Below are 15,746 nucleotides of genomic sequence, written 5' to 3'. Positions count from 1 at the left end.
ATAAGATCATGCTTCACCACCTTGCCCCATATCTTTCTGGGTCTACAGGTTCCCTCCACTGTTAGAGATCGGCACTTCTTTACACAGCTGTCCTCCTAGATATGCACATTGAGCCTTCAACACCAGTTGTATTTTTCTCAGAACACTGATGAGGTGATTTGCAAGATTTTTTGCAACTGTTATGCGTGTGTGTGTATATATATATATATATATATATATATATATATATATATATATATATTTATAGATAGATAGATATAGATATAAATATATATATACATAAATATACCTGGTGTGCAAGTTTCTCTGTTGGAAACTATTAGTTGCAAATGTTGATTTCAGCTGAAATCACATCAAACACACTCCTTCAAAGTACTGAGTACTTTCATATTCTTTGTTACCTATATATATATATATATATATATATATTATGAACTTCCTTAGCTTACAGCTGTTTCTGCTGTAAGATGCAATGTATTCATAACTGAGTACTTGAGTATCATAATATAGATTCATCAGAGCATCAAACATGAAGCTTCAGTTCTGCAACAATGTGATAGTCATTCACTCGATTATGAGTGCATTGCACCTTATTGCAGAAACAACTGTAAGCTAATGAAGTTCATAGCATAATCAGCACTGGATTAGCCATTAAACAAAACAAGCACATGCTTAGGGCATCAAAGGCAGGAGGAGCACCACAGAAATGGTAAATGGTTTACGGCACAAAAGAAAATGATATTAAACTAGCTAAAATAACGTTCAAAGTGGTTTATGACCAGAAATATGATTTTGAAGTGTTCATGATGATCAAAGACTTTGCAATTAAAAAAAGTAGAAAACTCTTCAAATATAAATTTTGTTTCATTTTGAAAAATAAAACTTTATTTTATGGTTTATTATTGTTTATATTTTAATTACATAGGGCAACATGCTGTGCTTGAGGGGACCTATTGAGTCAAGTATATCAAAATCAAAATTGTCTATTTCCTTTGTCAACCCAATTTCTTATAATGATTCTGTACTCAAGCATATGTATATTGAGTTTTAAAACCAGGTTATTAGTATTGCAATGCCTAAGTGATATATGATGGAGTCTCTCATCATGAACAACAAATGAGGGTTTAGTAAAATAAATCGTTAATCATGTTTTATGGATATGAACATGTCTCTTGAGGCCTGTTGGTGCCTTCCAAACCTTTTGGCAAATAGAACAAGTTGAGGACTCAGTTTGTTTGAGTGCTTGTGGATCATTCACTATGTGTTTTCTCGAGTGGATGGCAAAGTTTGCATTGCTTCATTCCACAAAACTACAACGACAGGTAAGGTTTCCATTTAGAGGAGCAGCGTTTTGCCAGTGTACCTTGAAGCTTGCATGAAGTTGGAGTTGACTGTGCTCAAATCTTTGAACAGAGGAGAAGCAGGACTGGCACCACGTCCTCCTGTGTTCTGATGCTTTGTTTCCCCAGGAAGATGTATATAAATTGGTGGTTTTGACATCATTGCTTTGGGATGCTGAATCTTGGACTCTGTACTGAAAGTATATCAATCAGTTCGACGCTTTTATTATGCAATGCTTGCGTGCTATCTCCGACCGAGTGGCCATATTCATAACAGTGAGGTTCTGACAAGATGCAACGTATCAACTATTGAAGCCATTGTCATCAAAATACAGCTTAGCTGGTCAGGTCATTTCCTCATGTATGAGTGATATCAGAATTCCAAAGAATTCAGAATTCTTTGGCCAATTCCCAACAGGAATGTCAGTCGGAAGGCCACTCTTATGCTTCAAAGACAAACTAAAAGACAATCTGAAGTGATGCAAAATTCCTTTTTCTTCCTGGGAAAACAAAGCATCAGAAAGCAAGTGAAATATATATATATATATATATATATATATATAGTTGACTATGCTAAACATTGCAAAAACAGATCTGACAAACTGTTTGGCAGAGCTCAAGTAGATTATCATTGTTTTGATATAATAAACATGTTCAGGTATGTATAAGTGTGTATGTGTAAATGTTAATAGCAGCCTAAAAAAGAGATCAGTACCGTGTATCTTTATGTCGCATAACTCAATGCTTTGCCAAATGCTGACCTATACAATAAATAGAAAAAAACTACTGGGTTGATGATTGAAAATGGTGCTCCAGTATGGCCACAGCCCAATAATTAAGAGCAATTAAGGAATAAAATACAAGAATAAAATAATAACAAGTTCATAAATTAGGTTGATGGCCCAGCTTTATTATTCCAAGATCCAGTTTTGCACAGGAGTTGTGGAATTATTATTTCTCTTATAGCACAGGCAGGTTTGAGGCATGGAATAGCTTACATGGATCTGCATTAAAGGTTTTTGCCTGAAAATAAACAGAGAGATGACACAGACATTGTCTTCATTCTGACTGATTGATTTGGATTTCTTCATTTCAAACAAAAGATAATTAAATAATTATTGAAGCACTAAGCTCGTTTTGGATAATGTAAATGCATAATAGAATAGACATATTCCAATAAACTAGTCAACTCAAGCTTATCCCGAAGTCTTATATGGGTTTTACTTCAGAGTCCATATACTCATATACTGTGTGTATCATCCTTATATGTTTATTTTCCCTGCTGGCATGGGTTGGATAGTTTGATGGGACCCAGTGATCCACAGGGAGCATCATGTTCCAGTGTCATTTTTGGCATGGTTTCTACAGTTGGACACCCTTTCTAATGCTAACCAAATTGAAGCGTGTAGTGGGTGTTTTTTTTTTTTTTGTGGAACCTGCACTAGCAGGGTTGGCAAGTAACTTGTAAGAAAGAAAACAAGGAAGGAAAGGGGGAAAGCTCTCTTAACTAAGTGTTTGGGGGTGAGGGTAGTTTTTGAGAAGGTGGTGTGGAGATTTTATTCCAGGGACAAGCAGAGATGTCTTGCTATGGAGAAGATACATGGCTAGCCCACTTTTATATTATAAGGGTGGCTGGGAGTTTCTAGAAAAAATGGTAAGACGGAAGCAATGGGGTACCAGAGCAAAACCTTCAGGAAGCAAGAGAAGTGGTGGTGGGGGAATATTAACTGATGGTTAGATGCCAGGATAGAGGTGATGGAGTGAATGATGAAGAGGAGAGGTGGTGTAGCATGATGGGAAATTGCAGTATGGGTAGGGGTAGAAAGAGAGAGAGAGGAGTGGCTCAGGGATGATAGTTCAGGGAGTAAGAGAAGAAGAGCAAGGCACAGGAGTGTGGAGAGGGAGATTTAGAGGGACAAAAGGAATAGCTAGAGAGAGTGAACACATGACAGATGAGTGCTAGGAAAGATAGCAGGTACGCAAGGGATTAAGATGAACCATGGCAGGAGGGGGGGAAAAGGGACTATATTGTAGGAGGGGATGGTCTCATATATATATATATATATATAAAATGTCTTGGGTATGGCTTTAAACTGCATCTGGTAATGGGCCCCTGGTTCAAGAGTTCCAAGTTGTTAATGATCAGGATCAACCATTTCATTTAGTGAACTAAGTACCATAGTTGTGGTGTGTAGATGAGACATTCAGGTATTAAAAAGCCAATGGTCTGGGCAAGTTAACCCAACCATAGAAATAATACATTTCTAAATCTCTTAGAGAGATTTATGCAGTAGCAGCATGATAAAATGATAGTATATTGTCAACTTAATGTGACAGTCTCATGATAGGGAAGAATGCTACAGGAAATGTGTCAACAGGAAATGGTGTTTCCTAGGGTTAAATAACAGTAGCATTCTTCCCTTTCATGGGACTGACACATTAAGTTGACAACATTCTAGCACTTAACCCAACCAGATGATGATTTATATATATATACATTGAGAAACACGATTCTATGATTTCTTTTCTAAACAACCTGCACAGATGATTTGTTTATAGTGATTAAATGTTTGAACTGAAAATTAGCTCACTTCCTCCATCAAATTAACATTACCTGTAAAGGTGTATGATGTACCACACGTCAGATGTTAAAGTGATCACAGCAGAGCCATGTGAAACGAAGCTCAAGGAACAATGTGCCACTCAGTCCAGGAATCATGATCTCACAATCACTGTGAATGCAATCCCCTGACCACTAGGACATGTATGGATGTCACTAAATAAGAAAATCCACTTACCATATACCTATGGTTATACAATCTCTCAACGAACAGACATTAGATGGGTGCATAGTCTTTGGAAAGTGCCCCAAAGAGAACCAAAATCACTTTTTCTGACAGAGGAGAGATTATTAAGACATTTATTTACATTATTCTAATGTATTTCATTATTTCTACAACATAAACTCTTTTCTGTATTTACATATATTTCAGGAAAGTGATCTCTGTCAATCTAACCTTTTACCAAATGAGCCCATAATTAAAGCATTTTTACTCAACTCAAATGATTAGAAATGTACTCAACAGGTAAATGATTAGGTGTATATGGAAACCTACAATCCCATGTCATGGAGAAACAGTTTCCATAATACAGCATAAGTTTTTTCTTTTGGTGTTCATACTTGATTAAGGTTTTAATTAGTATATTTTAGATGAATATTACATTGGTGTCTCATGCAGATGAATTAATGTAGGACTTCTGAAGATACTATCTATGAAGGTTTTTCTTAATATGTGATATTTTAGCCCAACTGTTGATTACCTAAATTATGACCTTCTGTTGCATATTTGATATTTCCTTTCAAATTTTGTGAAAATATACTGTAGTTATCTACTGTTCCAGATCATGAATGTAAGTACTTTTTAAAGCTTGTCGGGGTATAGAGATCATATCATAATATCATTGGTTTACCTTGGTGTTAAGGCACACCGACTTCAATCATAAGTACATGGGTGGACTGAGGCCTTAGGTTTTTGTTTGGTCTTGAAGAAAGCATTGTACTTATGGCTTTTGGGAGTCCTGATCAAACAGTAAGTCAACAACTACAGGAAGGAATTCTTGAGTATTGATGCTTTGGGAAGGCAGAATTGGCCATAGTGGTTTGTATGAAGGGTGTGAGATGATAAAAGAGGAATAGATAAATCAGTTGAGTAGACTGGGTGGGTGTGGTACAAAAGCATTTAACTCTCAAAGAGAATCAAAATGTCTATTGGTCAAAGATTCATGTTGGTGAGCAATTCTAGACTAATCAAGTGGATATTCTAATATTTGTGAAAAGTAAAATTATCAAAAAAATATTATACAACTATTGATTCAGAAGGATCCAGTGGCTCTCAACCATCTTCCACTTATGGTTCCTATTTTAATCAGATGGATCTTCATAGCCATTTGATGCTTAAAAAATTCTATATTTTATAATCAAAGAATTGTAATTATGAAAAAAAAAATTAATATATTTCATGCATTGTAGAAGTATAACCAATTTATTGCTCATAAATTTTAGCAGCAGAATCTGTTATGGAGCCTGGTTGAGAACCACTGTATGCAAATAAGAATGTTTGAAGCTTCTCTCAATTATTGTTTTCTATCTGACAAGTCTCTACTTGCCAAATAGAAAACACAAGCTGAAAGGAAATTCTGAAGGATTTGGTAAAGTTTGTTTTTGAGTGTTGAGAAGAAAGAGTAGAGATGATGAAGGATTTGAATGGATTTAGATAGGAAAATTGCACACTGTCAACTAATTCAAAGCCATGACTATTGCGGGATCAGTATGAAATATTGTCTAACTGAGGGGGGGGGGGTTGCTCCTTTAATACTCACTGACTAGAATGTATTTTTGTGTAGTTGGAGAATTGTGCCAAATTAGTGTGCAGTAATTCTGTATAAGACATATCTAAGCTTTCTGAGAAGTTAGCAGCTGTTCAAAGTTAATATCTGAGTGTCACTACCAAATTATAGAATATTTTTGATGTCTCTATCAAAAAAAATTAACGAGATATGGCAGCATTTTAGGCTGTGTAGATAAAGTCAGAAGTAAAAGATAGAGGATTAGTTCTAGTAACTCAGAAGTGTGATTGGAATAAAAGTGGAGGGGGGGGGGAATGCAATGAACTTTAAACCTTTAGCATTGAAATCAGCCATCTCAGGTACAGATATTCTGTTTTATGTTGAAATTAGCTAAGTACAGCCTCTCAATGCCATTCTAAAAATTAATTACATCACTGAAATCTTGAAGCTACGGGATAATGCGTGATTAATTTAAAACAGTGTGAATGAATAAGCAATACATTTGACAGATTAATCTAAATACTGAAGAGTTAAGACATTCTGCAACTCAGAAAAAGCTATGCCAGATTATGTTTAGATAGATCTTGTCAGAAATCTTCTGACTGAATAACAATGGAAATGAGGAAATTTTCATTCAAGATTAAATCAAAGGCTTTTTTTTTCTTCTTCTTAACAACAGCAAATTCTTTGCTTTAATCAAGGGTCTCAATGCAAGAGATCTAAGTAACATGATGTAGAAATTCCCTTAAGATCTGTCAAGTGATTACTATCATTTACTTTTAAAGTAAAATAATAGCAGTGGATTAGCATAAAGAAGAGCTGAGATTCCATGCTTTATGTGTTCATTTTGCTCAGGAGTCTAAATTATTAGGGATGTACAGTGTCTATCTAATTAGTTGTAACTCTCTATAAACTCGTGGTCTTTCACTCACATGAAATAGTGATATTGCCAAGGGTGGTAACTCTGGTATGCATGGCAGTTATGGCTACAGTATACTGCAACAGCCTTAAACTACTCTTTTCATCTTTAAACCACCATAATCTCTAAATCCATTACATTGGATCAGTTACTGCTGTTAGTCATCACCCAAATCTTCTCTCAACTCTAACTAAATTGAATATCAACAGTATTGGTCTCACTATTGTGGTGTTTGAATGAAGACAGTATAAGGCGCCCGAGTCGTATGATACAGACAGAGAGTCCAAGAAACACCAGAAAGCCAGGTAATCAACATTCCAGCCAAATGTGGTCAGAATGAAAGATAGTGATAGTTACAATTGCATCATCAATTTTAACTCGAGTCTATAAAAAAAAAGGAAGAGAGAGTGAAAGAGACCTTATTGCGTGTAGAAAGAATTTTTGTAAAATATTGATAAATGCACAAGAAAGCTGTGATATAGCAACACTGAAGTATATACATTTCAAATGCAATCTATTGCAAGTCTTTGACTAGAGCTTTTGGCTCAACCAGGAAGTGGGCTGCATGTTGGCAGTATACTGTACCAAATCAGAAAATATAAGAAAAAAAAATTGATAGGAAAATATGCAAGAGTCTAAATACAACATTAAAAGACAAGTTATATAGAGATTTACAATGTTAAGAGGATGTGAGAAAATGAATTGTTTTTAATAGCAAGACAATATCTCAAGATGAATTAGTTCTTGCAATGAAATGAACATACATAAAGGAAAAAAAATAGAATGAGGGTATGTTTTTTGAGGTTATTGAATGAGGATAGCTTATTTCTCTTACAAAGCTCAAAAGCTACATTAATTCAACTAAGTTCTGTGGACCTTAATAATGGTTTCAAATGCATTGAAACTAATCAAATGATTAAGAGGATATTATTTCCCAACAAGTAACCCACTTTTTAAGAATTGTAAGTATCCATGGAGCAGGTGTTAATTTTCAGTTAGTTTCTGTATTAATATATAGACAAATCTCCCTCCTAGATAAGACCCTTATCTATTGTAAGTAGTTTTTCATGCATGAGAAAGTGAACTCAGTATTTTGCAAACTAATAAATCAAACATCAGTTTAAATGCTTGTTATTTTTTACATTGATAAGTTATATATCTTCTAACGAAACATCTTTAGAGTTAGACAAGCCCCTACAAAGTTGCTAAAAATAGCAGCCAAATTCACTCAAGTCATACATTGCTGTTTTAAAAAAAAGGGACACATTGGACAAGGTAGTCTGTGATATACAAGAACATGGATGGCCAAGGAGGGAACACATTTGATCATGTCATATATATATATGACATGGATATTATTGAGAAAGGAAAACTGATAGAAATCCATGCATTTGGACAAAACTATCTCCAGGTATTTGCTAGATTTGCTCCAATATACTTTTTACTTGTGCCATCATATCTGTAGACATGTTGGAAACCTTTAACCAATGTTATTACTCAGAAAATGAAGAATGTAAAATTCGGAGAAATAATAATAAGACCAATTCCGTAATCAGGAAAAAAACCGTTACCTTCATAAAATAACAAAGAGCCAAACTAAGCAATGTCTTTTTTTATTTTTTCATCTCAATTACTTGCATCTCCAAGTGAAATCAAGTATAATTGTAATATTTTATGTAAATAAAAGTAATAACTGTTTCTGATTTAGACAAAAGGCCAACAATTTTTAAAAGGAGATAGGGAGAGGGGTGGTCAGTCAGTATCATCAACCCCAGTACGTAATATTTTGTCTTATCTACCCCAGATGGATTGAAAGACAAAGTTGAGATATGAACTTGAATTTAGCTCTGACTTCAGCCTTAGATGTAGGTTTGTGCTTTGAGAATAGCCACAAAAATATATGCAAATCTATGAATGCTCTTCAAGTAGAAAATTCTGTAACTTGTTGGGTTTGAAAGGCATTGTTTATGTGAGAATTTTCTGCAACATGTTTGTAACTCTTGCCTGTGTACTTTCTGCTTTAAAAGACTATCACTGACAGCCATTTATGAAATTTCTATAAAAGGGCATATTGACAAAGGTAATTATGAATATTTCATCTCCTAATAACTTATGCATAACCTAAGGGTTATCCTTTTAACAAATGTACCCCATCGACAGAACCTTTCAAAGCAGGTTGGCATGCTCATTCATGTAGATTTCTGTGGAACTAGAATTAAAGTTAAAAGACCAGCCATAGAGAAAAACGTTTTCGTGTACTACCTGATTGCTGCACAGACGTTATACTTGGTATTTCTTTATGTAGTAAACTTTTACCTGCTTAAAGTGTAATTTTTGGTGGTCCCCAATCACACATGGAGGTTTGATATTTGGTTGCCAATAATAATGATAATTATTATTTTTACTACAGGCACAAGGCCTGAAATTTTGAGGGGCAACATCAATTCTTTTAATAATAAAACAATCTGTCCAGTTTTTTTTCTAATTAGTTGCTAGATTTTAAACTTGTAATTACAAAATCCTATAAATTTGACAATGTAAATTTTCATTTAAATCTACCTGTATTCCAGGCTGCCAAAAATATGGCGCCATTTAAAAAAATTTTTTTTAGGCAAATGATTAGTGACAGATCTGAAATCTGTAGCTCATATTATTGATACATAACATAAAAAATAAAATACTGAATATTAGATTATGCCACTCTGCTAAATCTTACATTGTCCAGGATTCTTTAATGCTGCTACAGATATACTATTACATGGCATTTCTTTACAGAATAACCTTTTAGGGCTCTAGAAATCCCTCTATCTGTGATACAATATTGTTGCATTTTGATCAAGTACAAAATCTTCCATATTCAAGGCACAACATTAAATGCATCATATCTAGATGTTACATTCACCAACATGTTAAAATGATAGTATCATTGTCCAGAACTACCTCAGTTCATCAGATCTGTGTCCCTTTCACCACAAAGGCATTGGTTTTAAAGGTCTGCTACCTTCATTATCCTACAATAAATATCTTGATTGTTATCAATGAACATTCTCATTGTTCTATTCATGTTTCCTTGTCTCAAAATTCCTTCAATAAATGTCATCTCATGCTTGAGCATTACTTCTGTTTTGTCTTCACCTGAATATGTCCATTATTCCAACCAAAGAATTCATGTCTTCTGAATTTAAGCCTTTCTTGCACGATAGTGGTACCCAAACTAGTAGTTCAACCTTGGGAAATGGATGATGTGAAAACCATGACATAAATATCTACCTAACTTAGCATAGGAATCTGTTCTACCTGACAACTTGCATTTGGTGCACTCTTTGTATGTATTCAAACACTTAACTATATGAATGTTTCTTTCCTTTTCCTTGCAAAAACTGTTACAGTAAGAAGCATGCCAACCTAGCTTTCTTCACTTGGAAAGGTTTTTTTGCTCAGGAAATACATTTAAGCACAGACATTTAGTCCAAGAAGTCAAGCTATTGGAATCAAATACTTTAAATGTGCATATTCAATTTTTCTGTGGTTGAGAAGATACCATAGCAACCAGAGATTAAGCTATGTCAGGAGATATCCAAAATATAGCTGAGATCAGGTATAATGAATGAGATCCAAAAGCAAATGCAAGCAAGATGACAATATATAACTTTCAAGTATGAATTGTGACCACATTTCTAATAAAAAGTACTGCCTGTATAGTTCAGTTAATTTTTGCTGGGATTAAATCTTGTATCATACAAGCAGAAGCAGTCAGAGACAGGTGGATGTCAGAATGGTTAATATAAAAATAGAAAGGAAATAGTCTAACACACTAATCATACTGCTTTGAGGCAAAATAAAGAACCTACCTTAACAATAAACTTGTATAGTTTATTACAGGACAAGAACTAACTTGCATATAATAATGACAGCTCATAACAAAAACAAGTTAACCAAAAATACAAAGAGTTCAAACAAGGCTTAATGTCAGTATGCAAAAGTAGAATTGATCAAAATCAAATGATTAGCCTTGTTATGATTAGCTTGTTCAAAACAGTTTTAACCAGTGAAGTAGTATCAAGTTGTCAGAATCAGCCTGGAAAAAGACATATAGTAAGAGACAATAAAAATAGTGCTTGATAAGCAAAATGAAACTGTTATTGCAATTAAGTATTCACTTCCAATTGAAACAATAATAACAATAGAAAAAAAAAAAGATGGCTTTGAAATTTCCCTTATCACAAGTAACAACCAACATATTTATGGGATATTTTAAGGATATACAACTGATGAAAGCATCACTTAAACCACAACCTTGCTTATATATATGTTAGCAAACAATTAACTCCATTATAAACAGTAGACCACTCTAAATCCTTTTATACTCAACACACATTCAATAGTAATACCATACTCAGCAGATAATGCTTTGGATAAAATTTATCAACGAGATGGGTGGATTGAAGAATTACATATAAAATATACTAAACCATTTGTAAAAACATTTGAAGGTAACATAATGATTTTTACAGATCAAACCTGAAAAACATCAGTTCACAAGAGAATGAAAGAAACAGTACGAAATGGAATGACATGTATGAGGAATTCATTACAGGTAAATAACTACACTAGAAACTTAAAAAGAGAAAATAAGAAGAAAAAGGAAAAAATCAGAGGTAGTATGTATAGTGGAGAGGAAAAAAAATCTCAGTAACTCAGTTCAATGTAGTTGAACATTGGACTGAATATCACTGAAATTGATGGTTGTGTTGTGAAAATGTGGATAAAAGCATTAAAACCTATTAGCAATTTATTTTTATAAGTTTAATCCTAGTCCAAGTATAAAATAAATGAAGAAATACAACATCAGAGGAATATGCTAATTGGAGAATAGCATAGAGAGAAAGAAACCAATGAAACTATCGGGGAAGTCAATATTTATCACAGAAATGTGCAAGATGTTGATGCTTCAGAAAAATGTCCAAGTACTTAATTTATTTTGGAAGACATGCTACCTCAAAAGAATTTGATTTTCTCTCAAGAATAAAATTGAAAATTAATTAATTAAAGATAAAGGTAAAAAATGTTAACATTTGGATTCTAAATTCTGCATTAAACTTTCTGTTAAGGTTAAAATTTAAATTAAGTTTTTAATTCTTAAAACTGAAAATAGTAACTTGATTTAAGATAGCTTCTAATACATTGTGAAAATAAGGTATTATGAAACTGTAAACATACCAAAACAACATGCATGTAACTGCATCAATTTTAAAATACTTCTACTTTGGATGAGGAGTTAATATATTTTCAAATAAAAAATTCTTAGTTTTCTGAATTAAACCAGCTTTCTTTAAAACAAAATTCATTTAAAAAGAAAAAAAAAAAAAACTAAAATTTCTTTTAATATAAAAATATACACGAAACAAAGAAATTGTTTTTTCTTTTTAAATCTTGATATAACACCTAATGACATATTTATGTAGTATCACTTTCAAAATCTGTTCTTTTTAAAACAAAAAGAAGTATACAGATTTTTAACTAGGCTTGAAATCAAATTAGAAAGAAAATCATGAAAAACCAAAATTTATCGAAAATTAAATTTAAGTACTATGTATTTCATGAAAAGGATATAAAGATACATATATCTAAGGCATACATAACATCTATACAATTGAAAAGGGTTATTGTAATGAATCTTATTTTGAAGCAGCTTTAACAATATTTTTGCTTATATTTACAATTAAAAGATCTTTTATAGCAAATGATTATTGAGATTAACATTAAAACAATGTTGGGATCATTTCACAGTACTATGATGATGAGCAACATACTATGATGAATGTGTGACAAACTGAGATGGCTCTGCCTAAATATCAGCAATAAATAATGATTAAAATATGGCAATAGCAGAAAACAAAAAAACTTATTGCATTATATTTAATTGTATAATACTAAACTATAATCTCCTAAAGTATATATAACACCCAGAACATATTGAGATGTCAGTTACATAAAATGTTTAATCAAGTTAATTAAACTTGCCATTACAATAGGTTTTTCATAACATGTATATTAGAGCTAGTGCATAAAGAAAAATATCACTGATAGATACTGAGAATTATATAAACATATATACTTATATACATACAATAAAAATGATTTAAAATTTTATTTCTTGGTCACAGACAATGATAATAGAGTGAAAGGGTAAAGTGCCGTTAACAGCACAAAACCTTTATCAAAATATCCTCAGTTACAACAACCAGTGGACTGAGATTCTTTCTTCTTGTTCAAGTCAACTGTATTTCCATGGGAGGGCTTTACTTCAGCACATTTATCTTCAAGGTCTTTTAATCGCTTCACAGCAGCTGTGAATGCAACTTCAACATTAGTGGAATCTTTTGCACTGGTCTCAAAGTATGGAACGTGCCCATTTTTCTCACACCATTCACTGGCAGTATTATAAGAAACCAGTCTTTGTCCAACATCTATTTTGTTGCCAATAACTACAAAAGGAAATGTGCTTTCATCATCAATATCAGCATAATAGAGAAATTCTTTCTTCCACATTGAAACATTTTCAAAACTTTTTACATCATCAACAGCATACGTCAGCAGACAACAATCAGCACCACGATAAAATGGTGTCCGTAAGCTTTTAAATCTTTCTTGACCAGCAGTATCCCAAATTTGCATGGTGTAACTTTCAGAACCAATTGAGATCTCTTTATTTAGAAATTCTACGCCAATGGTATGGAATGACTGAGTATCAAATTTGTTGCTTACAAAACGGTTCATCAAGGAACTTTTACCAACACCTCCATCTCCAAGTAAAACTACTTTCAATAGTTTTGATTTAGATCCCATCTGAAAATGTAAAACAAAAATAATGCATTAACCTAGTGAAAGAGAGCAACTTGATTCACTCACCAAAATGTAGGAAGGAAAATAAAATTCAGATAATTATTAATTTTGACAATTTAACAGCATGAAAATACAAAACAGACAGTCCCTGTGCCCCACAAAAAGTTAAATTTTTGAATATAAACTGAAGCAAAACAAAGAAAACAAGATTACCTTACATGAAAGAGTTTTCTTGCAACTCAATAATAACTACAAAATAATTGCCAAGACTACCCACCCCAGTGATGTTGCTCACCCACAAAAATTTGCAGGTTTTCCTCATCCATAAAACACCTAACAAAGGCTCCTTTCTACCTCACCTCTTGTCCTCAATGCATACTTACTTGACTCAGTTCCTACATCTCTAAAGTCTCTCTAGACCTATCTTCCATCATCCATTCATCATGGTTGATCTGAATTTTAGTAACTCACAGAAATATGGGAGTTTTTTAGTGTTGAATGAATTAATATGTATTATCTATATCTGAAAGAGAGTTGGTTTAATCATTTCATTATCATTGAGGATTTGTCATTCACATTTACATGTTCCAAACAGATCAATCCACTACCACGAACTATACTAATATGGTAAGTCTTAGTCCAGTTCTGATCGTTTTATTTTGGCATGATTTTATTGGTTGATTGCCCTTCCTATCACCACCCAGGGTGCAGCATGGACTACATGCATTTTATCATATCACTAGCACTAGAAAGATTCCCACTACACTATGCCAGTTTCCAGAATTACTAGTCTCCTGGATGGGTCACCTATACTGCAGTTTGCTTGTGGGTTCCATAGTTCCTTCATGCAGGTATTCATTGAGTTACTGATCTTGTAGTTATAATCATCTTCCTCCTGCAGGGTTTCTGCTCTTCTAATTGGATCACTCTCACTATGGCTCATGTCTCATCAACAAATACTAACAGGGCTCACAAATTCCAAGTAAGAAGAGGAAAGGAACTTATTGTAGATTGGTTTTGTTTGGAGTGTACACTTTGTTAGAAGTGGTTGAAAGAAAGGTTTACAGTAAAATGGTGAATTTGTTTGACCAAGGAGCAACCCCTCATAATGCCTTTAAGGACTCATAGTAAGATGATAAGAAAAGGAGCAGAGCCAACAGTAGGCTGGTTGGTTGGTTTGGAGTGGAGGAGAGAGAGAGAGAGAGAGACTGGTGAATTAGTGTAACTGGAATAATGGTAACTGGTTGTATTTGTTTTTGGTAAAAGAAAGCAGGAGTCTGATTTAATTGACCAATCATGTTTACCAAAGCAGGGATCAATAATAAATGTATATAATGCTTCATCAGTCGAGATAAGAGTATGAAAGTGGAAGGACAAAAATTCTGTCAATGACTATTTATTTATAAAGAAGAATATTCTAGAAATTTAGAAGAATGCCTTAAAACGTTTAAGTGTATCAAAACTTCTGCCACTTAGAGAAGTGCATAATTTTAGTGATCAAATAAGGAAAAAAAAGGGGGGGGGCTTTTAATTTAGGCACAAACTGAGCAATTCTGAGGAGACAGGGCTTAGCCAATACTATCAACCCCCAGTGCTTGACTAGTATTTCATTTGATTGACTTTGAAGGAATGAAAGACAATCTCAACCTTGGTGTGATTTGAACACAGAAAAAGCTGGAACAAATACTGCAAAGGATTCCTTTCTGATGCTCTAACATTTCTGCCAACCCATAGCAATAACAGTAACAACAATAATTCTAATTTTGGCACAAGGCCAGCAATTTTAGATGAGGGGGTAAGTTGATTATATCAATCCTAGTGTGGAACTGGTACTTATTTCACTTGACTCTGAAAGGATGGTAGGTGAATTTGAACTCAGAACATAAAGAGCCACAAGAAATGCTGCCAAGTATTTTCTCCAACATGCTAACGATTCCACCAACTTGCTGCCTTAATATAACTAATAATAACGCTTCCTTTTTTTTTTAAGCATAGTGATTGAAAAAAAAATAATGACTGTAGAGGATGACACTGTATGGAATCACATAGGAAAAAAAAAGAGTTAAACAAGTGAAATAACAAAAACACAATAATAACCAAAAATTCAAACAGAAACTTCTTCAAAAAAAAGGAAAGTACAGTCACCGAGATCACTAAGGCAAGAACCCAGTTCCAGTTGTCTCTGATCATGCACATGATCAGAGGTGGGTCATTCATTGAGACAATGCTTGAAACTCTCATCAACCTTTCAACAAATTTTGGGGGAGGCAGTGTCTCCCTCTCAACTGTTACCT

The 15,746-nt window shown here is 33.5% G+C and overlaps 1 protein-coding gene across 6 annotated transcripts in view; it reads right to left on the bottom strand.

Annotated features, from left to right (window-relative positions):
- Positions 1-2,229: 2,229 nt before the first annotated feature.
- Positions 2,230-15,746, bottom strand: part of LOC106881415 (ras-related protein Rab-9A) — an 82,152-nt gene continuing 68,635 nt past the window's right edge. For 5 of the 6 annotated variants that reach the window (XM_052973774.1, XM_014931799.2, XM_014931796.2 and 2 more), the window contains exons 2-3: positions 12,737-13,455; positions 2,230-2,363 (exon numbers count right to left, since the gene is read on the bottom strand). In XM_052973774.1, coding sequence (XP_052829734.1) covers positions 12,838-13,455 — 618 coding nt within the window. In that variant the 3' untranslated portion in view covers positions 2,230-2,363; positions 12,737-12,837. Of the gene's footprint in view, positions 2,364-11,826; positions 13,456-15,746 lie in introns of all 6 variants that reach the window. The other variant, XM_052973773.1, reaches the window with a different exon arrangement.

This window comes from Octopus bimaculoides, chromosome 16, assembly GCF_001194135.2.
Source record: "Octopus bimaculoides isolate UCB-OBI-ISO-001 chromosome 16, ASM119413v2, whole genome shotgun sequence".
In the NCBI taxonomy this organism is placed as follows: domain Eukaryota; kingdom Metazoa; phylum Mollusca; class Cephalopoda; order Octopoda; family Octopodidae; genus Octopus; species Octopus bimaculoides.
Note: the sequence above shows the minus strand (reverse complement) of the source record. Positions and strands in the feature narration are given on the sequence as shown.